The following is a 22,488-nucleotide window of genomic DNA, read 5'->3' on the forward strand; positions in this document are numbered from 1 at the left end:
GGAACAGAGATCCAAGTGGTGGGAAGGTCAAGCAGATTACAGGATAAAATTCTTTGTTGTTAAGTGCCATCGACTCAGTTCTGACCCGTAGCTACCCTGTATAGGGTTTCCAAGGAGCAGCTGGTGAGCTTGAACCACTGACCTTGCAGTTCAAACGGCTTTGCAGTCTGGCGCATTAACCCACAGCGCCACGCCAGGACTCCTGACTATGTGTATCCTCCTCCAAGTTTTCTCTTCCTCTACCCTATGCAGGGTACAACATTCAGCATCAATGAAAAATGAAACTGACTGTTGCTTTGTATTCGTAGATAAAAAGTTTGGACAGAAGGCACTGGAATTGGAGGCACTGGATGTGATGCTAATTCTGGCCAGGAAAAATCTGTTCCACAGTCAGAACCTTCTCCATTGTCTCTGGATTCTGCGTGTATTTGCTTCCAGTGGTAAGTAACTTCATTGTTGCTCTTTGGAATGGTTTTCAAAGCTGAGTGGGAGGTCTGGAATAATTTTGGGGTCTTTTGGATGGAAGGTATGGGTATAGTGCATGTGTGGACTCACCCAGATAAATATACTATGTGGAGACTCAGGATCCAGAGCTATGGAGATGAGAAGCCATTTATCCATCTCCTCCTCAACTATGTAGACCTCTTAATTAAGCCTGTTCTTAACAATTTTCCCCCCTTTGGAGGTCAGATATAGCCTTCTTTACCACCAATTGTAATCAAGTTCATTCTGACTCATGGAGATCCCATGTATGTTAGAGTAGAACTTTGCCCCATAGCTTTGAATGGTAGGTTCTTATGAAGTTAATCACCAGGACATTCTTCTGAAATGCCTTTGGGGGAACTTGAATCTCCACCTTATCATTTAGTAGTTGAGGTGGGAGAACTGGTTGTACCCTCAGGGACTCTGTGCACTGTTGACCTCTCTAACAGTACATAGATTGAGGTGGAAAAGATTCGACAACAGGAGAAGGGCAGACTATTCAGGCCTCATCATATTCAATGTAAGGAACTCTGGTAGAGTAGTGGTTATGAATCGGGCTGCGAACCTCAAGGTCAGCAGTTCAAAACTACCAGCTGTCCCATGGGAGAAAGATGAGGCTTTCTGCTCCCGTAAAGATTTCCAGCCTCAGAAACACTGTACAGGGTCGCTATGAGTCAGAACTGACTCCACGGTATCTAACCACCACCATATTCAATGTGGAGTCCTGGTGTCGTGATGTGTGATGATACACTGGACTGCAAGGTCCTTTTGAACCGCAAGGTTGGCAGTTCAAATTCACCAGCTGCTCCTTGGAAGCCCTATACAGAGTCATTATGAGTTGAAATCAACGTGAAAGCACTTCACAACAACAACAACAATGTTCCATGTGGATAAGCACTGGACCACATGGCTGGTTTGAACTGCAAGGTTGGTGGTTCAAACTCACCCGCTGCTCCTTGGAAACCCTATACAGGGTCACTATGATTTGGAATCTACTCGATGTCACTTAATTACTCTGAGTCACAAATCTCCTTGAAGTGTCCTTGAAGCTTCTCACAAACAACAACACCCTTTACCTCATGGCCATACTCAACAGAATACCCCAGAAAGCAGCTAGATACCACATTGCACATAAGTTAATAGCACAAGAATCCCATGTTTATACCTACCAGTTTATGCTTAAAAAAAGAAAAAGCTTAGATGAGTGAGAAGCTTGATAGAATTCATATGCATACGAAGTGATGAGGACTGAGTTCCTAAGATCCCAATTCATGTTAATTCTTTTCTCCATATAGAAACATTTTAAATTAAAAATCTAGTTTCTATACCTCCTTATAAATAAAGAACACAGACTTGCATTTCTCAGTTCTTTATCCCCTTCAGGTAGAATGTTGTTGTTGTTAAGTGCCATCATGTCAGTTCTGACTCACTGCAATCTTGCATAAGGTTTCCAAGGAGTGGATGGTGAGTTTGATCTGCCAACCTTGTGGATCAAATGACCTTGCAGTCCAGTGCTTTATCCTACAGTGCCACACCCCAGGACTCCTTATGTAGAATAAAAGTGAAAAATACTTAGATGCAAAACTGAAAAAGACACAACATGGGTTTAGAACCAGAAAGTCCTGGGCGTGACTCTGATTTCATTTGTATGAGCCAGGTAACACAAGCATTTAACCTGTTCAAACCTCACTTGTCTCCTCTGTAAAACTGGAGTTTAATTCAACTCACACTGGGTAGTAGGAATAGATAAGGCAGTGTCCATGGGCATGCTTGGCTAACCTAGTCCCTTTTCTGCTCCCCTCTTTCCCTTATTGTCAAGTGTCATTGACATGGTTCTGACTCATAGCGACCCAATACACAGCAGAACAAAACACAGTCCAGTCCTGCATCGTCCTCACAATCGTTGTGTTTGAGCCTGTTGTTACTGCCACTGTGTCTGTCCATCTTGTTGGAGGACTTCTTCATCTTTGTTGACTCTCCACTTTGTCCAGCCTCATGTTCTTCTCCAGGGACTGGTCCCTCCAGACAACATGTCCAAAGTATGAGAGATAAAGTCACCATGCTTGCTTCTAAGAAGCATTCTGGCTGTACTTCTTCAAAGACAGATCTGTTTGCTCTTCTGACAGTCCATGGTATATTATACATACTTTACTTGGTAATTTTCTTTCCGCTGTTTTACTTCTTCATTTCTTCCAGTAGCTTTTGCTTCTGTTTTCTCAAGAGCAGGTTTTAGAGTCTTTTTTGATGTTGATTTTGGTCTTTTCTTTCTTTCCTGTCTTTCAAATGATCTTTTACTTTCTTCATGTATGATGCTGTTGATGTCATCCCACAACAACACTGGCTTTTGGTCATTAGTGTGTAATGTGTCCAATCTGTTTTCGAGATGGTCTCTAAATTCAGGTGAGATATACTCAAGGTCATATGATAGCTCTTGTCAATGTATTTTAATTTTCTTCAGCTTAAGCCTGAACTTACATATGAACAATTGGTAGTATGTTCCACAGACTGCCCCTGGCCTTAGTTTCGCTGATGATATTGAACTTCTCCATGGTCTCTTCTCACAATTTGATTCTGGTTTATTTCATCTGGTAAGATCCATGTGTATAGTTGCCTTTTATGTTGTTGAAAAAGGTATTTGCAATGAATGTCATTGGTATTGGCAGAATTCACTGACGTGATCTCCAGCATCTTTTCTATCACCAAGGCCATGTTTTCCAACGACTGACCCTTCCTCCTTTTTTCCAACTTTCACATTCCAATCACCAGCAATTATCAATGCATATTAATTGCATGTTTGATCAATTTCTGACTGAAGAAGTTCATAGAGTTCTTAAATTTCATCATCACTGGCTTTAGTGGTTGGTGCATATATTTGAATGATAGTGGTGTTAACTGGTCTTCCTTGTAGGCATATGGATATATTATTACAGACATCTTTGTACTGAAAGATAGATTTTTAAACACTCTTTTTGACAATGAATGTAAAGTCATTCCTCTTCAATTTGTAATTCCGATCATAGGAAGCAACATAATTGTCTGATTCAATATGGCCAATACCAATTCCAGTCTATTTCAGCTCACTAATGCCTAGGGTGTGGTGGTTTAGGATAGGGACTGGATTACGAGCTCAGTTTGACTACAAGTTTGGCAGTTCATATCCACCAGCTGCCTCTTGGAAATCCAGTACAGAGTCACTATGAGTCAGAACGGACTCAACAACACTTAACAATAATGTCTAGGATATTAATCTTTATATGTTTTAGTCTCTTTTTTTGACAACTTCCAAAATTATACTTTGTGTACATTCCACATCCTGATTATTAGTGGATGTTTGCCATTTTAAGTTGTGTTACATCAGCAAATGAGGGTCACAAAAGTTTGTTCCATTCACATCAGTAGGTCAACTCTACTTGTCCGAAGTGGTCTGCCTTGACTTCTTCATAGACTCTCTTCATCTGTCACCTGTGCCAAAGCTGTCCACCATGGGGAACTCTGTTGGTGTTTTAAATCTAGGTTGCATGTCTTCCAGCAGCTCAGCAACACATAAGACACCACACTTTGACCAAGTAACAGATGAGTGGGGGTTCTTTTCCCAGAGTCTTTTGAAATAATAGAGAGTGAATGGGTTAGTAGTCTAAGAACTACTAAAATCATCTGATTTTTTTTTATTATTTTACTAATTCCATTAATAATTATGAAGTATCTACCAAGAAAATGTCTTATTGGGGAAAAATTAGATAGATTTCATGTAAACAGACAGAGCCACGAATCACCCATTTGTATATATTTATGAGAAAGTCAGAATGCATTGGGGGAAAGTGAAATGGATCTATAGAAACCCATCTCCAATAAAGGAAGCTGAGTAATAAGCTGCTATGGCTTTCTTTAAAAACAACCCTTATTTATGAGGAGTTAGAATGCATGCCACGACTATGTGCAGCTTGCCAGAAGAACAATATTTGAAGTGTTTCATTTTGGTTTCCTAAGGAATAATTAGGCCAGATAACTTTGCCTTCTGGAAGAACTCGATTTCCTTGTTTTATATGATAGCTTTAGAGATCAGGAAAAAATTCCTGCACCCTGGAGCTCTGATAAATGATGGGATTTGCCCATAGGGGTGAGGTAGTATACAGTTGGCTCATGTTCTAAGACTACATTTAATATACCAACTAACCATTCCATCACATACTTAAAAATTATACTATCACTCTCAAGCATTGACTTTACTGATGAGAAGCAAGCAGAGTTCAAGACGCCTGTGGATTGCTGTCTCTTTGCTAAATTGTTAGTCACTGCTGAACGTCCCGGTAAGCGTTCCATCCAATCCTATCTGCAGAAGGACTTGGCTGCAATTGCAAAACGTCTGTGACAGCCAGCTTTCACATGACCAATAAGGATGTCCATAGAGCTGCCAGCGACCCAACCTTGACCAGGCATCCAGCAAAGATGTACTCAGCAAGGATTCCTTATTGTTGTCTTTCCTGTTTTCCAGTCTAACATTTTCTATGTTAGGATCAGTGCTCATAAAACTACCCCCTTCTTAACTGTATGTAATACAAGCATTTTGCTGAATTATTTGTCAAGAGTCTGCTTCAGTATCTTTTTTCGATTTAGAAGTAAAGACTAATTTAGTCTTCATGAGAGGGAAAGACTGAAGGCCAGGAATAGGATGCCAAATGCTTGAATTTCAATCCTGGCAATTGCTACCTGCACTAAAGGCTGTTCCAAGTGTTCCAAGCACTCTTTGCAATAGGTAAGACATTTGGCCCACTCCCTGGGTGATGAACTGCACTGGGATGAACTAGAGAAGAGTCTCCAGATTTCCTTTGACCCTCTTTTCCCAGGTTTGTCTCAAACAGTAGAAGCCATCCTGGTTTTCATTCTTTGCTTCTCCATCACATCCCTTGTTCCCACTCATCTTTCCAGAAGCAAGGCTTCCCCCAAAGCATAAGGCATCCCTCATTCTCTGTCTTACTACACCAATGCAATGGAAGAAAGATAGAAGAGAGTTACATCTTTGAATATATATATATATACATATATATATTTTAGCTTTTATTGTGAATTGAGTGATAGTTTACATGAGAGAACATCAGCTTTACATTCATCCTATCATATTTTGTTTCATTGCAATGATAACAATCCCCTCCATGCATCATCGTTCAATAGCATTTGCTTCCATTCCCTCTGTTTTTTGGATGTACACTGAAGCACACTGGAATATATAACCATTCAAACAACCAAAGGGCACACCCCACAAGCCTTCCTACTGACCATCAGCACATAGCCCCTTTCCCTCCCTGAGTCTTTTTTACTAGGTTTTTTTCTTTTTTTTAATGTACACAAAAACACTCAAGAACATATAATCATTTAAATAACCAAAGGGCACATTTTGTAAGTCTGCTTCTTGGCCACCAGTACCTGGCTGCCAGCACCCAGCCTTTCTCTTTCCATGAGTCCAGAGTCCTCAGCTGCTCTCTCTCTCTCTCTATGGCCTCATCTCTGCCTCCATCTCTGTCATCGCTGTTTCTCTGGAAAGGGTCCTACATTCCATTCATGCTCTTCTCCCTTGATGGTCCTAGGGTGCTGAGGGACTCCATTTTGGGGCTTTTTTTCAAATAGACTTTGTTTTTATAGCACTTTTAGGTTCACACAAAAAATAGGGTCCTGATATACTTAGCTGCTTCTCATGACAAAAGCTCTTCCTTCAGTAAACTGGATGGAGTGAAGCACTGGAATATTGGAGAGTTATCAAAGTTGTCAAGCATTTAATTTTTCTTGTATCCATAAGTAAAATCCACATGGAAAACAGGGCCCTGTGATACAGGGATCGAGGCATAGTCTGATTGGGTAAAAGAGAGGAAACAATGTTAAGGCGCTTGACTGTCTTGTGGATGTTGGTTTCCTTTGTCTACTATTGTAAAATAGGAAAAAAAAAAAAAAAAAAAAAAAAAAGAAGACCTGGAAGTAGTTGTCAAGAAATCAAACATATCACACTGGGCAAATATTCTGTGAAAAAAAAAAATTTAAGTGTTAAAAAGCAAAGATGGACAGCAATGAAGCTATGAGCTAAGTCCTACCACCTTCTAAAGACTCCTGTGAACCCTGGATGGCCAGCAGTATGGCAAGAACTGGGAACTCCTGGGCCCAGAGACAGTGACATAGCCACAGAGGACTAGAGTGGAGAGTGAAGCGTTCAGCTGATAAGAAGAGAGGGCATATGCACAAGAACACCCACACTTGCAGATAATACCCACTTGACCTGGCTTCAATGACTGGATGATCAGAACTCAACTAGAAGAAGAATGAAGAAGATAAAAAGAGTAATCTGATATAATTTTATGAACTTGACCTACACCTATGGAAGCAATAGCTCAAATGAGAGAACAGATCTTTACAACGAAGATCATTCCCACCCCCTTGGTACACAGGGTAGATAGGGATGAGCAACTTGGATATTGGCTGCCCAAAATGGGGGAACTACAAAGGGAAGAAGTGACTGGCTTACAAGCTTTCAAGATGGAACCTAGATCCAGAGGGTGCAGAGGAAGGTAAAATTTCCACTGAGTAGTATTCAATCTGTCTGGTCAGGGCTGATGAAAGGAGATGGGGATAGGATTCATGAAGTACAATAGTGAATCATTGTTATCAGGACTGATTGTGAGAGTTGGGAATGGAAAGGTAGACATTTTATAGCAAAAGGAGGGGAGTGATTGACTTTGCAGACCCAGGAGCAGAGGTCCCTGGAACCATCAAGGGAGAAGAGTGGAGAGCAGGACCCTACCCAGAGAAACAGTGATGCCAGAGATGGAGGCAGAGACGATGATGTGGAGAGATGGAGTGGCTGGGGACTCTGGACTCAGAAAGGGAGAGGGGCTGTGTGTTGATGACCAGGGGGCAGGCTTGCAGGGTATACACTTTGGTTGTTTGATGATGCATGGAAGGGATTGCAATCATGGCAATGAAATGGTATAGGATAGGATGAATGTAAAGCTAATGTTCTCCCATGTAAACTATCACATGAAAAAAAAAAAAAGCAAAGATGGCGTCTTAAGGACTTGCTCCTTATTCAAGCCATAATATTTTCCATTGCCTCATATGCATGTGAAAACTGAACAATGAATAAGGAAGACTGCAAAGAATTAATGCCTTTGAAGCATTGTATTGGCAAAGGGCATTGAATACAAACCTGTCTTGGAAGAAGTATGAGGGGGCTTCAAAAAGTTCATGGAATTAAAAGATAATAGAATATTTCCAGGAACTTTTTAAAGCCCCCTGTTACATCCAGAATGTTCCTTAGAAGCAAAGATAGTTGAGACTTTGTCTCACATACTTTGGGCATGTTGTCACAAGGGACTAGTACCTGGAGAAGGGCATTGTGCTTGGTAGAGAGTCAGCCACCAAGAGAAAGACAGTGAGATGAGTTGACACTGTGGTGGCAACAATGGGCTGAAACATGACAAAAACCGTGGGGCTGGCATTGGACCAGACAGTGGTTTTGTTTGCTGTTCATTGGGCTGATATGAGTCAGATCTAATTTGAGGACACCTAACAACAACAACAACAACAACAACAACAACAACAACAACAGTTATTTCTGAGTAGGAGAAATTGCTTATTCTTTTGACATTCTAACGGATGAGTCATTACTTCAATTATGTGCAATCTGAGTACAAAAGTTGTAGAGGAACTTGGAAACAGATTGGAAAAATAAAAGGGAACGGTCTTGTTTATGAAACTACCCCTTAAAGTGTCTAAGTAGTTCATTCAAGTTGTATTAAAGAACTTGCCTTCTTGAATAACTTAGCCACTTGTAAGGCTTCTTCACTGTGAAATTTTCCAAATGGCAAGATATGTCTAAGGAAGTCTTTTGTGAAATACTGGCAGTGTATGTGTATTTGTGTGTGTGTACTTGCATACAGGTGTCATATGGCAAATTGGTGCTGAGCAAAACAGACACAGTTTGAAATGAAATCATTGCCAGGAACTCAAAGATCTATTTAGAGAAAGATAATTCTGCTTAATAATTGTCCTGCCTGTTCTGATTTAAGAATAAAGTAGAAAAATGCAATTGCCCATCAGAAAATAAAATAAATGTATCTTTCCTAGCTTGGACTCATTGTGAGAAGATAGTAGAGTGTTGTTGTGACTTTCAGATGACCTTCACTTCACAGTCAGGGATGGAGAGACCATACCAGTTCCCTGCTTTGTTGTTGTTGTAAAGTGCTGTCACGTCGGTTCCAAACCATAGCAACCCTGTATAGGGTTTCAACTGGTGAGCTTGAACCACTGACCTTGTGGTTCTAACTGACCTTGCAGTCCAGCCCATTAGCCCACAGCACCTTAGCAGGACTCCTTCCCTGCTTATAAGTTGCCTTTAACAAGAAAGGTGATGAATTTGCCTGCCCTTTAAGCTCAGTCACTAAATACAGAGCTTGGTTCAGGTGGCCCAATAACTACTGTGCCTTCATCTTTCCCAGTTACTACAGGAGCCATGCTGGGGATTAATGGAGCCATGGAAATGCTTTTCAAGGTCATCTCTCCGTATACCCGAAAGCGGACTCGAGTGGTCAGGTACAGAGAACCTTTGTGGTACTGTTTCTTTCTTTGTAATAGATGTAGACATGGAGATGACCCCCTGTATATCTTGGCGGTACTTCTAATTCAGTTTAATGATGACTTCCCCCTTAGAGATATATTGCAGAGACTTCATTATCTACGCTCTACGTGCATTTTGCCTTACCCAAATATCATTCCGTTGATCCTCACAGCAACCCTGAATGAGAATGCATATTATCATCCTCATTTTCACCAAGGAAGCTAAAATGTAGAAAAAGTCTTACTCTCAAGATCACACTGCCAGAAAATGGAAGAATTGGAATTTCAATCCAGATTTTTTTCAGACTCAAAAGCCCATGTTTCTTTCCTGAAGCCTTTAGATAGCTTCTTAACTCATAGCAAATCTACCCTAAATTAGTTTGGTCCTCAAAACACAGTCTAGAAATGACAGGAAAAGGTGACTCACCTCAACGCCTGTAAAGAGTTAGCCAGTTACATATCAGACAAGAGGTCTGGACCTTAAAATAGTCCATCATGACGCTGTACTCGTCTTGAGATGTCTTTTTATGAAAGTTGGCCTATCACTCTGTCTCTGGAGTGAATCACGAAGTTAGAAAGGGAGTTGGTCAGACACGAAGGCTTTAGAGATATTCAGAACCGTTAAGAGCCATCATTTATGGGGGTGACTCAGCGAGGACCTTGAAAGTAGATTAGAAGAAATTCAGCCAATTTCCAAGATCTATGGGGTCGTTTGGCAAGTAACATTTCCATGCCCAGTCATGATATTTTCTGCATTTTACCATCAATCTTAGGCTCCTGTCCTGCCTCAGGATTTGTCTCTTGGGTCACTACAGTAATTCCATTCTCATCCATTCTCACCTTCAACTCTCCATACCTGTATTTCCTCAAGTGAAACACAGTCTACCTCAGGTTTTTTCTTTGGTTTTCTAAAAGCCAAAAAAAACCCAAAAAAACAAAAAAAAACAACCACATTTCCTCCTCATATAAATTGCTAAGTACTGGATTAAAGTTAAATAAGTCATTTTATTATAAGACTTCCTTCAGAATTTGTAAGTCAACAATACACATCCAAAATGTGCGTGCATTTTAAACCACTCTGAAATGGATTTGGCCCGGGAACATTCTTTATGGGTATCATCTTTTGAGGGGATCAGCATTCTATGTGTCTCATTCTGGAAAACAATTAATGTGGAGTGAAAAAATGGGAATTCAATGTAATTATAACTGGTGGAGGTAGTTATGTGCTATGGCGTCGGATCTGACTTATAGTGACCCTGTATAGGGTTTCCAAGGCTGTAAATCTTTATGGGATCAGCAAGCCTCATCATGTTCCCACGGAACTTCTGGTAGCGTTGAACTGCTGACTTTGAGGTTAGCAGCCTGACTCATAAGCACTATGCTACCAGAGCTCCTTAATTATAACTAGGCACCGTCATTTAGTAGGTACAAAACTTCAGAGTCACAAACTTAGAGGCAAAAATGAAACAAAACAAAAACAAATTTTCTTACTGTTATTATTTTTTATACTTGTGTTGGCTTTGTTGTTGTTACTATCAAGTGCTGTGAAGTCGGTTTCGACTCATAGCAGTCTGTATAGACTTTCCAAGGAGCAGCTGGTGAGTTTGAACTGCCAAACTGTGGCTCAACCCAACTTTTGTGGTCCAGAGCTTTACCCCACAGAGCCACACCAGGACTCCTTGAAGTGAACCCTGACGCATGATGATCTCATTCGCAATGGAATCCGTCTGTTGTGATCTGTGCGGTTTTCCTTGACCGATTTTGTGAAGTAGATGGCCAGACCTTTCATCCTAGTCTTAGTCTAGAAGTTCCACTGAAATCCAGTTAACATCACAACATTGACAGACCAGTGGTGGCTGTGCCTAAGGTTCACTATTGGGGAATCAAACCATGGCCTCCTGTTCGGTAGGAAGGAATTCTTCCACTCCCCTCTCATCATACGTTATTTCTGTCTTAAGCTTCCATTTATGTCCATTAACAAAATATAAACAAGTAGTGTCTTATAAAGAATCTAAGTTAAATTCACGATTCTTTGGTCTGTTCATGGTTTTTAATTCTCTCCTTTTCCTGGGGTTGCAATGATGTTCTAAGAAGCTTGTATCAGTGCCAAGGTGTAGGTAGATAGAAGAGGAGCAGAGCTTGTCCTCAGTCATTTGGTGTCAACTTGTCTGATCTTTATCATCGTGTTAGGCCTTTGCTAATGATATCTGCAGTTTTGCCGGACCTTTTGATCACCAAATCCACAATCTTTAGATTTTGTCCTCTCTATAAAGCCCATTCTAATCTAATGGAGTCCTGGTGTGGCGCTGTGGATTAATGCGTCGGACTACAAAGCCATTTGAACTGCAAGCTCACCAACTGCTCCTTGGAAACCCTATACAGGGTCGCTATGGGTCAGAACTGACTCGACGGCACTTAACAACAACAACAATCTGGTGCTATCACTCTTAGTCTGTTCTCAGGAACATCTAACTCCCTTCCCTACATTATATATAGGTTGTCTATGACTTACAACAGGGTTCCATTCTGAGGCCTCTGTCCTAAATTGGCTCTGACGGAAGTTGAATGCTGCCCATTTTTGTTTATAGTTTTCCTTATTATTATAGGCCTGCATTCAGCTTATGCTAGAACTGACTGACAATAGAGACTACCCATAACTCTTTTTAAAATTTGTCACTATTGTTGCCTTTTATTATCAATATTTTTATAAATCCAGTCTTTATCTGTCTTTAAGGGCTGAAAACATTGCATATAAACTGACAAATAAATTTTAATACAGACATACATAAAATCTGCTGTTGTTGTGGAGTGCTGTTGAGTTGGGTCCGAGTCATAGTTACCCTGTATCCAGTTTCTGAGGAGCAGTTGGTGAGTTTGCATAACCAGCCTTGTGGTTCAAAGTGAATTTGCAGTCCAGTGTTTATCCTACTCCCCACAAATTATAAAAGTTGACTCAGAGTTGCCCAATGTTAGCACTTTTCCAGTTGCAGTAGTAACTCCCCTTGTGGAAGGTTCTGGGTTATCTGGATTGTTCCTAGAATGGGGACAATATTTCTAGTAGGAAATACTTTATATTTTTCTTCCTAACATCTCACTGCTACCCCAGTCTGCCTATCAATTTTAGCAAAGTGATTAATGTTTGGGTCCATGTTTTTAAGCAACAGAAGACCCTGATTTAGTTTAGAAAAAATGTCAGTTAGTCACTGTGGGATAGGCACTGAACTGCTAACTGCAAGGTCTGAAGTTCAAACCCACCAGCTTCTCCTCAGAAACTGTATACAGGGTCACTATGAACTGGAACCGACTCGACGGCACATCGCAGCAACGGTAAGCATCCTTTCCCAGTAAGATTTTTGACAACTTCTTTCTTAACTCTTACTCATTGTTTCTTTCTTCTTCAGGGCTTCTTTTCTCGTCAAATTTCGTTTAGTCCTGATCTGTCATTTCGCCTTTCTCGTGATCTATGAGCTTTTTCTCCCATGGGTGGTGTCAAGTTCTGAATTTAGCATTGTTGCCAGATGGACGATTTCCCCAGTCATCTCTTCGATCATATTATCTTGATCAAATATTTGGAGTATGTTCACATACTCAGCAATTTTCCCCAAGTCCCTTGGATGTATTTTCCCATAACTTCATCCCAGGAAGATACAATGTTCTGGATACTCTGAAGAATATTAAAATGAAGCTGGCAGTCAGTGTTGTAACAATGAAGGCAGAGTAGCAAGGCTGTCAGGCGTGTGTGCAGTTCCATTGTGATGTTGTAAGGACTGAACATCGTTCAATTGTTTTCATCATAAGTCCTGACATTGACATAGGCTTCACTGCAGGCCAGCCCTTGTCTGCTCTCTGGCAGTTTTTAAACAATAAATCATCACATTGAACATCTGTGCATGAACATCTGAGAAGAATAACATCAGCAAATTACATGCTGCAACATTAAAAGTTTATGAAAAATTCCATTATTTTTTAATTCCGTTTTTGAAGTTTATGAAAAATTCCATTACTTTTTCATTTCATTTTTTGAAGCCCGTTACCAACCATTCCTCCAAAACCATCTACAGAGTCGCTATGAGTTAGCTGACTCAATCGCACTTAATAACAACAACAACCATACGTAGTACAAATTATTATCAATAAGATATACAGCCCCACCAAAACAGCACTGTCATAAACGCAGCTTATTGTAACCTGAGCATGTTGTAAATTGGGCACAATGTGGACATGGAAATCAGTGAGCAAGTCTGCTGGGCTGGGCCTCATGTAGTCATCTTGACTTTGCCACCTCGGTGTCATGTTTGGAGACTTCTGGTGAAGACCTGTTATTTCCCTGGCTAAATTTGGAATCCTGGTGTGGCACTGAAGTATAAGCACTGGACCACAAGTTCAAACTCACCAGCCACTCCTCATAAACCCTAAACTGGTTGCTATGAGTCAAAAACAACTTGATGGCACTTAACAGCAACAACAACAAATTTAACAACAACAACAACAAACTTGGAAAGCAAGACATTAGGCCCCTCTCTTCCAGGTCCTGATAGCTTTTATTGCCTTTCCAATCCAGGTTTGTGGGGAGGATGGACCAGACAGCAAACCATAGGATACTACATCTCAGAGACTCACACTAGTAGCTAACTCAACTGTTGCTGCCTTTCCCTTCTGCAAAGGACGATGAAGTCACACAGATGTGACCAAGGCATTACAAGAAAATAAAAAAATAACACCAGGAGAGAGCAGATGGGGGCTGCAGGAAGGGATGGGAAAGGGACAAGGTGAGGGCCTAGTATTTAGGGAATGGGGTGTTTCAATGACAAAAGGAACACTTCAGGAATCTGACCTGCCTTGTAAATTTGGGCAAGATTGCTCCCATCTTTAGCCAAATGCCAAATTAAAACCAAACGTCCACAAAGATAATTTATCACCAACCATTACAACATGCCTAGCTGTCATTGCTAGGCACGTGTGATGTGCCCTAACTGTACGAAGGCCTTGCCATGCATTATCTCATTTGAACCTCTCCTCAACTCTATAAAGTATATGCGCTAACTGTCCCACATTTTGAACAACAACAACAACAACAACAACAAAACCCCACTAAAAAAACAGAAGCACTGAAGCTGGAAGAAGTGCCCTGCTGGGAATTAAGTAAAAGAGCTGAGATTTAAACCCTCTCTTTCTGTGAACCTAAGCTCCTCAGCCACTGTTACAATCTAATTTCAACTTTTTATTTCTAAAACCACCATATGTAAAACAGTCATAAGCGGTTAGGGTTGTTTTGTGTCTTGTTATTGTCTAAAGGCTCTTACTTATGGAACAATTGCTTAATGATGTTGTTGTTTTGGTCACCTGCCTCAAGTAGTTTCCAACTCATAACGACCCTGCGTAGGGTTTCCAAGGAGCGAAAGAGGAGTTTAAACCTCCAACCTTGTGGTTTAAACTGACCTTGCGGTCCAGTGCTTTATCTCACAGCACCACACCAGGACTAAGGAAGTCTTTCTTCTCCATCAAGTGGCTACTTCCTCTCAAAGGCCAAATGTCTGTACCCTCTGCTTTTAATTCGCTCCCCCCTTGAGGCTGCCTTGTTTTCTACCTGCCCTTAACATTCAACTACAAAGTAAGGGTGTTGTTATTATTAAGTGCCATTGAGTCATTTCCCACTGAAGTGACCCTGTATGGGGTTTCCTTGGAATGGCTGGTGAGTTCAAACCACCGACATTGTGGTTCAAACCAACCTTGAGGTCCAGTGCTTATCCTAGAGTGCCACGCATGTTGTTGTTGTTAAGTTCCGTGGAGTCGGTTCCGACCCATAGCAACCATGTATAGGGTTTCCGTGGAGTGACTGGTGAGCTTGAACCGCTGACCTTGCAGTTCAAATGGCTTTGCAGTCTGGTGCATTAACCCACAGAGCCACACCAGGACTCACAAAAAGATAAGGATGAAAGTACTGAAATCAGGAAACCCGTTTTGCAGCCTCCTTCCTAACTGATTCCTTGGCAAGTCACTTAATCTAAAGGAGGTCCAAGTTAGCTGAAGTTTTACATTGTCCTAATGTGAATGTCAATTTCTTCCTCCTAGGTATGTAAATTGTGAGTCCTGGTATGGTGCTGTGGGTTAATGTGCTGACTGCAAAGTTGGTTTGAACCATAAGGTCAGTAGCTCAAGCTTACCAGCTGCTCCTTGAAAATCCTATGCAGGCTCCATATGAGTCGGAACCTACTCAATGGCACTTACAACAACAGCAACAACATATTATTAATACGAATATTACAGGATAAGTGACTTCCTGCTTCAGGTCAGCCAGAAAAGATTAGAGAAGATCATAGAGATCGAAGCCTGCCATCAGCCACCCTCTTCCATGAAATCCATCCCCAAATAGTAACTAAGAGGTGCCCAAATGAATTCGACTCAGATGCCAGAAGCTGTAGTTTGAAGGGGTCTTCCGGGAAGGGGATAAGGTGGCCACATGCTACAGGACATGGAAATGCTAACAAGCTATGGGAAAGCTATTCTGGGATATCTTTGTATGAGCAGATGCCCAGCGTTGTATACTGTGATTCTTCTGTCTTGTGGAGATTAAATCTGCCCTACTTCTTGAGCACAGACCTAAAATTAGTTATGCAGCTGTTCTCCACTGACTCCCTGACACCAGATCGTACTCGGGGCAAGATTTATGAAAGAAGCATCAACCACACAACTTTGAGAGAGAAGGAGAGTATTGAACAAGGTTCTTAACTCTCTCTGACATTGAGCCAAGCAGTCCTCAGTCCTAGGAGAGGTGGCTGTTACAGTGTCTCTCATTCCCCAAAGGACCCTAAGCAGGCACTGTTTTACTGGCAGGCATTTGTAGTGGCTTACCCCTGTTCTCCTCCTTTTGTTCCAGATGACCAGCCCCCTAGTGTATAACCAGTTTTTGCCAGACTTGGAATGATGCTATAGACTACTTCATCCACTCTGACTTTAAGGCAATTAAGAATGTGCTCAATCTTACTTCCCAGCCTTGATATTTCATTCTTCATCTCATCTGTCTTTCCAGCACATCATTACTGAATGTCACCTGCCCGATCCTTCCTGCCCCAGGTCTTGGCTCAGGTGACCCCCTTCACTTGAATGGCTTCTCTAGTTCATCGAGCTGTAGAAGTTCTACCCACTCTTCAGGCCCCACCTCATACTACCTGCTCCATCTCACTTCTCACTGGGTACGAGAACAAAGCAATCATCTCTTCTCAATGTTTCTATAGGACTTTGTTTATACTTTGTTTTAACTCTGCTTTGCTGGTCTGCAGGTCTTCTTTCATCTTTAGATTCTAAACTTCTTAAAGGTTGTTTTTGGTTGCTGCTGAATCAGTTCCTTCAAAATTCGTGGAGCATTCTAACACGTAATTTGAAGGGACTCATGGCAACACCATGGAATGAAATGCTACTTAATCCTGTGCCATCCCTTTGATTGGTTCAGAATTGTACTGTTGTGATTTCTAGGGTTATTACTGGGTGATTGTTGGCGGTAGACTGCCAGATCTTTCTTTCTAGTTAGTTTAGTCTGGAAGCTCTGTTGAAATCTGCTTACCCTCATTTTCCATTGTTGCTGACTTAATTTCATTGCCTTAGAGGACAGGGGATAGCGGCCCCATTGCGTTTCCAAGCCTACAATCCTTACAGAAGTAGGCTGCGACGTCTTTCTACTGCTGAGTAGCTGGTGAGCTTGAACCACTGATCTTTAGGTTGGCAGCAGAACACTTAACCATGTTCCTACAAGTGCTACACACACAAGTCTCCTCTGACAGATTGGTGACAGCTACACATGAGGTCTATTAACTTGTAGTCAAATCTAGGTCTCCTGTCTGAAAGGTGAGGCTTCCACCACGGAACCCATGCTTATTCTTCCTAGAGGTAAACACAGATGATATTTATCCTTCTGTTCTCCAAAGGATCTAGCCCAGTGAATGGACTATATTCTTAACTTAATTCAAAAGAGATACTTTCAATTGTGTGTAAGTGGGAACTGCCTATCTAATGATAAATAAAACCTGCTATTCAGTGGGTGTGTACTATATGGGAAATTTCATATATATTATCATATTCTTCCTTGATCCCAAGCTGTTTTGACATGTGCAGTCCCATCATATCTGAACATGCCTGGAAAATGAGATGGCGATCCGACCAAGAACTCTATTTGTATAAGGAACTGAGACCCCTTTAGGAGCCCTGCTCATAAAATGGATAATAGCTTGGCTGCTAACTGAAAGGTCAGCAGTTCATACCTACCAGCTGCTCCAAGGGAACAAGCTGGGTCAGTCTACTCTTGTAGATTTACAGCTTTAAACCCTAAGGGGACAGTTTTACCTGCCCAATAGAGTTACGAGTAGGGTTGCTAACCTCAAGGTCAGCAGTTCGAAACTACCAGCTGTTCCATGGGAGAAAGGTGAGGGTTTCTGCTCCCATAAAAATTGACAGGCTCAGAAACCCTATATAGGGTCGTTATGAGTCAAAACCGACTCCACGGCACAGTACCATCACCACCCCCATCGAGTTGCTATGAGCAGCAATAGATTAGAAGGCAATGGGTTTGGTTTGGGTTGTTTTGAGGGGTCTTCTAGGAAACGCTTTATACTGAGAGAGTGATAGCAAGAAGTAACACCCTGAAAGGGAACAAAGTCTCACTCAGATAAAGAAAAAAATGGAGTCTTTCGTTTCTTGCTTTGCTGTTTGGGGAGCTGCAGAGCTCATCAGGAAAGCAATAATCTGAATTTGAGGACACGTGGGGAGGGACACGTTCACTTTTAAACGTTGCTTCAAATTTGAGATCTACTTCAAGGTGTGGTGAGCATTGGCATCAGCTGGGGATTTAGAATTTCTACAGAAGCTTTGCATGCAAATAGGAAGGGGAAAGTGATGGGGGGTCAGACTGCTAGCTCTTGCTGCTTGCTCTGCTGTGGGACAGGCTTGTTTACTGCACCAAAGCCATCTTCGAGCTATCCAAGCTCACTAAGTAGGAAAATTTATGAAGGCAAAGACAGATTACTTGTCTACGACTGACTCATCTTGTGACCTTAGAAAAGCTCGGATTCATTCCATGTCTCAACACCTCCTGCTAGAAGCTGTCCCCTTGCTCCCTCATTTCCAGAATGGGCCTCGGGGTTTGCTAATAATAAATAATGTGGCTGTTTCCATGGCCGCATTGCCTCTGACCTGGTTGGAGCCACACTGTTTAATATTTAGCCTAACCTTTGAAGCTGGATTATCAATTGTCGCCCTCTGTGTTTCTCTTGGGAGTTTAAACTCTCATGCCATGTGCCTCTATAGGCTTGGCAGTGGTTATTCTTTCGTCTATATTTGTCCATGCTACAACTATACCATTCTTATAATAGAGCACATAAAGGACACAGTCATGAAAAGGCTTAGCCCTAACCAAATAGCTCCTGGACTCTAGATACTGGGATTGAGGGCTAGGGATCATAGCCCTGGGGGGCATTTAGGTCAATTGGCATAACATAGTCCATACAGACAATGTTGTTTATCCTATTTTGGTGAATAGTGACTGGGGTCTTAAAGGCTTGTGAGTGACAATCTAAGTGACAACAATAGGTATTTTTCTGTCTGGAGCAGAGCAAAGAAAAGTGAAGAAACCAAAGAATGAAGGCAACAATTAGTCCAAAACACTGGTAAACAAGTGTCCACTAGTCTGAGAATTGAATGGGGCCCAGGTACTACCAATGATTGCTCTGAATGGAATCACATGGAAGGCACTGTATAGAGCGGAATAAAAAAAGTAAAAAAAAAAAAAAGAATTCAAATTCATGAAAAAGACTAGATTTACTAGTACGATGGAGACCCGTGGAACCACCGAGGCATCCTTCTGACTTAGAAATGAAGACACATCTGGAGATCACCTTTCAGCCACATAAAAGACCAGCCTACAAAATGAGGAACATGCTCCTCAGAACCATCAACGCTATGAGAGCAAAAGGACAGCATTTGTCCAAAAGTAAAGAAGTGAAGAAGTGACAGGAAAACTGGGTGAATGAACAGGGAAGGCAAGTTGGACACGATGGGAGCGCTGTCACGATGTGGAATTGTAACCAAGGCCATGGAACAATCTGTGCGTAAATTGCTGAATGGAAAATTTGATTTACTCCATAACCTTTCAACTAAATCCTAAGAAAATTTGAAAAAGAAAAAGAAAAAAAACAACGCCTCAAAGCAACAACAAAATCTCTCTTGGCTTGCCTTGCCTCACAAGCATCAGAATCAATCAGACTCTAAATGAGTCTTCCGAGCAGAGGCTGGTCCTTGAATCCCACTGTAGTCCTGACCTTTGAAGCCATATTTGGAAAATAAAACTCATGACGGCCCCAGTCTGAGATGCTTTTCTTAATATTTCATCAGACACAACACCTTCATTTTCTCAGAGCTTCCCCAAAAACATAGGTCAGGAAATGTTTTATTAGGGACCATGATGATCTCTCCATTACAGAGGTCAACCGCTTTGATATTGCACCCCTTCAGTGTCTTCGTAGGTTTACAATAGGGAACTTGTGCTATAATTTACACTCTTCAGGCTCAGGGGTCCCCAGGATGTAGGTTGTTATGGGGTTGTGAGGTTTAGACTACCCAGACTCGAACACCTTGCCAAGAGGAGATGGCTATGTTGAAACTTTAGTCAGCCTCCTAAGCAAATTCTTCAGCTTAGGGTCGTCTTGTCTCAGTAGTTCTCTGTGATTAGAATAGTGTTAAGTGATCTTCTCCCTTCAAAGGCCCCATCTCAGGGCATTCCTGGCATTTGAACTTTCCCTGAGTGCTGGATTACTGGGCAGTTCTCCACTGGCAGCTCTTTGTGGTGATCTCACCTTCAATGTATGAGCTAGGGAAAATGTCCTGCGATTCCTCTCCCTCCTTTCTAACTACTGTCTTTTCCCAAAGCCAGGTCTTCAACTATCACACCATTCCACTGTATTTGATAATATTCTTGGATGGATAGATGGATGGAGATTCAAGAAAAGCTAATGGAGTCCCTAAGATCACAAGTGATTGGGTGACTCACAGCTACTTTTGTCACTGAGACGAGGGGAAGCCAAGTTACAAGATCATCCTGTATCTCGAAATAGCTACTGAATTTTGGGCTGGGTTTCATCCTGTTCTTCAGCCCACTCTTGATGGCTTTATGAGTTCTGATGCTCTTCAGTCAACATAAACTCTGAGGTCTCTGGGGCACAGGCTCACATTGAGGGTTCAGAACTGTGTGCTCCTGAGCACTTAGACTCAAATGTCTTGGAACAGGAACACAAGAATTCCACCGCCGACTCACCAGTACTGATTTTGGGGGTGTGTGGTGTGGGCTCAACTTACTGACAGAGTGATTAGTGTATTTGCAACCTGACTTCAAAGCCTGCAGCTGATGGTGGAATGGATAGTTTCCTACATGTATTAGGAAAACCTTTGCAACTAGGTTTGTGACTGTAGATCCCTTCCATCTTCCTGAGAAGTTTGTGGTCCTCCCTGATTGTTGTCGCTACCGTTGGGTGTCCTCAAGGTGGCTCTGAATCATAGTGAATGAAACACTGCTCGGTACTGCATTAGCCTCAAAATTGTTACGTTATAACCCATTGGTGCTGCCGCGGTGTCAGTCTTTCTTGTTGGAGCACTTTGACTGTAATTTTTCCAAGACATATTTTAAAATTTATTTAATTTTTTAATTTCAAGATATATATATATATATATATATATAGTGAAGTGAGTGATAGTTTACATGGGAGAGCATCAGCTTTACACTCATCCTATCGTATTTCATTTCATTACAATGATTACAATCCCCTTCATGCATCATCATTCAACAGCATTTGCTTCCATTCCTTCTGCTTTTTGGATGTACACCAAAGCATTCAGGAATATATAACCATTCAAACAACCAAGCCCCTCTCCCTCCTTGAGTCCAGAGTCCCCAGCTACTCCATCTCTCCACATCATCATCTCTGCCTCCATCTCTGGTGTCACTGCTTCTCTGCACAGGGTCCCATACTCCACTCTTCTCCCTTGATGGTTCCAGGGTTCTCCACTCCTGGGCTGCAAGATCCACCGCTCCCCTCCTTTTGTTAGAAAATGTCTACCTTTACATTTGCAACATTCACAGTCAGTAGATTTGCTTATTTTTGTTAGTCCATGGTACCTCCAATAGTCTTTGCCAAAATCATAATTCAAATGTATTGATTCCTATGGTCTTCCAAATTTCACATGCACATGAGGTGATTGAAAATACCATGGCATGGGTGAGGCACATCATAGTCCTCAAAGTGATATCTTTGCTCTATAATACTTTAAAGAGGTTTTGTGTGTTAGGTTGGGCAAGAGTCATGGGTATGAAAGAATTCACAAGTATGGAGGTTCAAAGTAGGGAGCTGTATTCACTTCCCAAGGGAGGACAGGAGCCCCACACCGGAGCATAATGCCAGCCCTGAGGGTCAGGTGTTTGGGGCTTTCATTGGGCTTTTAGAAGGGAAGACAAAGGGGTGTTGGGAACAGGTGGGAGGGGAGGCAGATTTACAAAGTAAGTGATGGCACCCTCTGTCTAGTATGGCAGGATATTGGGAGGTGATTGGAGATAGTACCCATCTGTGTGAGCAGCACAGACAATATTAAAGATACTGCCCACTGCCTGGGATCTCGGAAGTCGTTTCTAGTTGCTGGGCAGGGTTTAGGGAATTGCTCATCAGTGGGACTGGCTGGTCTCAATTCCTGAAACACAAGCTCAGTGAAATAGGCTAGAGAGGCATTTATCAGTGGGCCAGCAGCAACACATTTTGGCAAAACAAACTCAGCAAACAGGCGGGGATCTTACAAGAGTTTAAACACTAGAGCTGAGTCCTTTTAATCCTCCTTCTGGTTTCCAAGCTATTCTTAACAAAAGGACCTGTAGCTGGGGGATTAGGTCAGTGATCCCATTTTCTGGTAACTGTCTCCCGCTTATTTAGGGTCATAGACATATCCCTACCTATAGGTCCTAGGTCGGAAGATGGTTCATTAAGAGGGAGGGGCTAAAATTGAACCATTCTAAAGGCTGCAGATTAATGCACTGGGCTGCAAGGTCAGTTTGCATCACAAGGTTGATGGTCCAAGCTCACCAACTGCTCTTCAGAAACCCTATACAGGGTCCTAATAGTCGAAACGAAACTGACTCATCAGCACTTAAAAACAACAACAAAGGCTAAGGTTGTTGCAGGGCATAGGCATCACAAAGGTTATTTAAAATTTGAATTCGATCCCAGATGAAACAGATTACACAAGGACCAAAGGTTAGTACTAGGCAGCTGGTTGGTTGGTTGGTTCTGTGCCGTGGAGTCGGTTCTGACCCACAGCGACCCTGTACAGTGTGTCCAAGGCTGTAAATCTTTACAGGAGCAGAAAGCCTCATCTTTCTCC

At 41.9% G+C, this 22,488-nt stretch overlaps 1 protein-coding gene across 1 annotated transcript in view; it reads left to right on the forward strand.

The window, feature by feature from the left end:
• The window catches only part of LOC102818791 (cytosolic carboxypeptidase 4-like), a 1,058,651-nt gene that overhangs the window by 9,881 nt on the left and 1,026,282 nt on the right, over nucleotides 1–22,488 (forward strand). Inside the window, 2 exon segments of the mRNA XM_006867161.1 lie at nucleotides 309–440; nucleotides 8,964–9,057. Of these exon segments, the coding sequence (XP_006867223.1) occupies nucleotides 309–440; nucleotides 8,964–9,057 (226 nt within the window).

The sequence above is a fragment of the Chrysochloris asiatica genome, unplaced genomic scaffold, assembly GCF_000296735.1.
Source record: "Chrysochloris asiatica unplaced genomic scaffold, ChrAsi1.0 scaffold00101, whole genome shotgun sequence".
NCBI lineage: Eukaryota > Metazoa > Chordata > Mammalia > Afrosoricida > Chrysochloridae > Chrysochloris > Chrysochloris asiatica.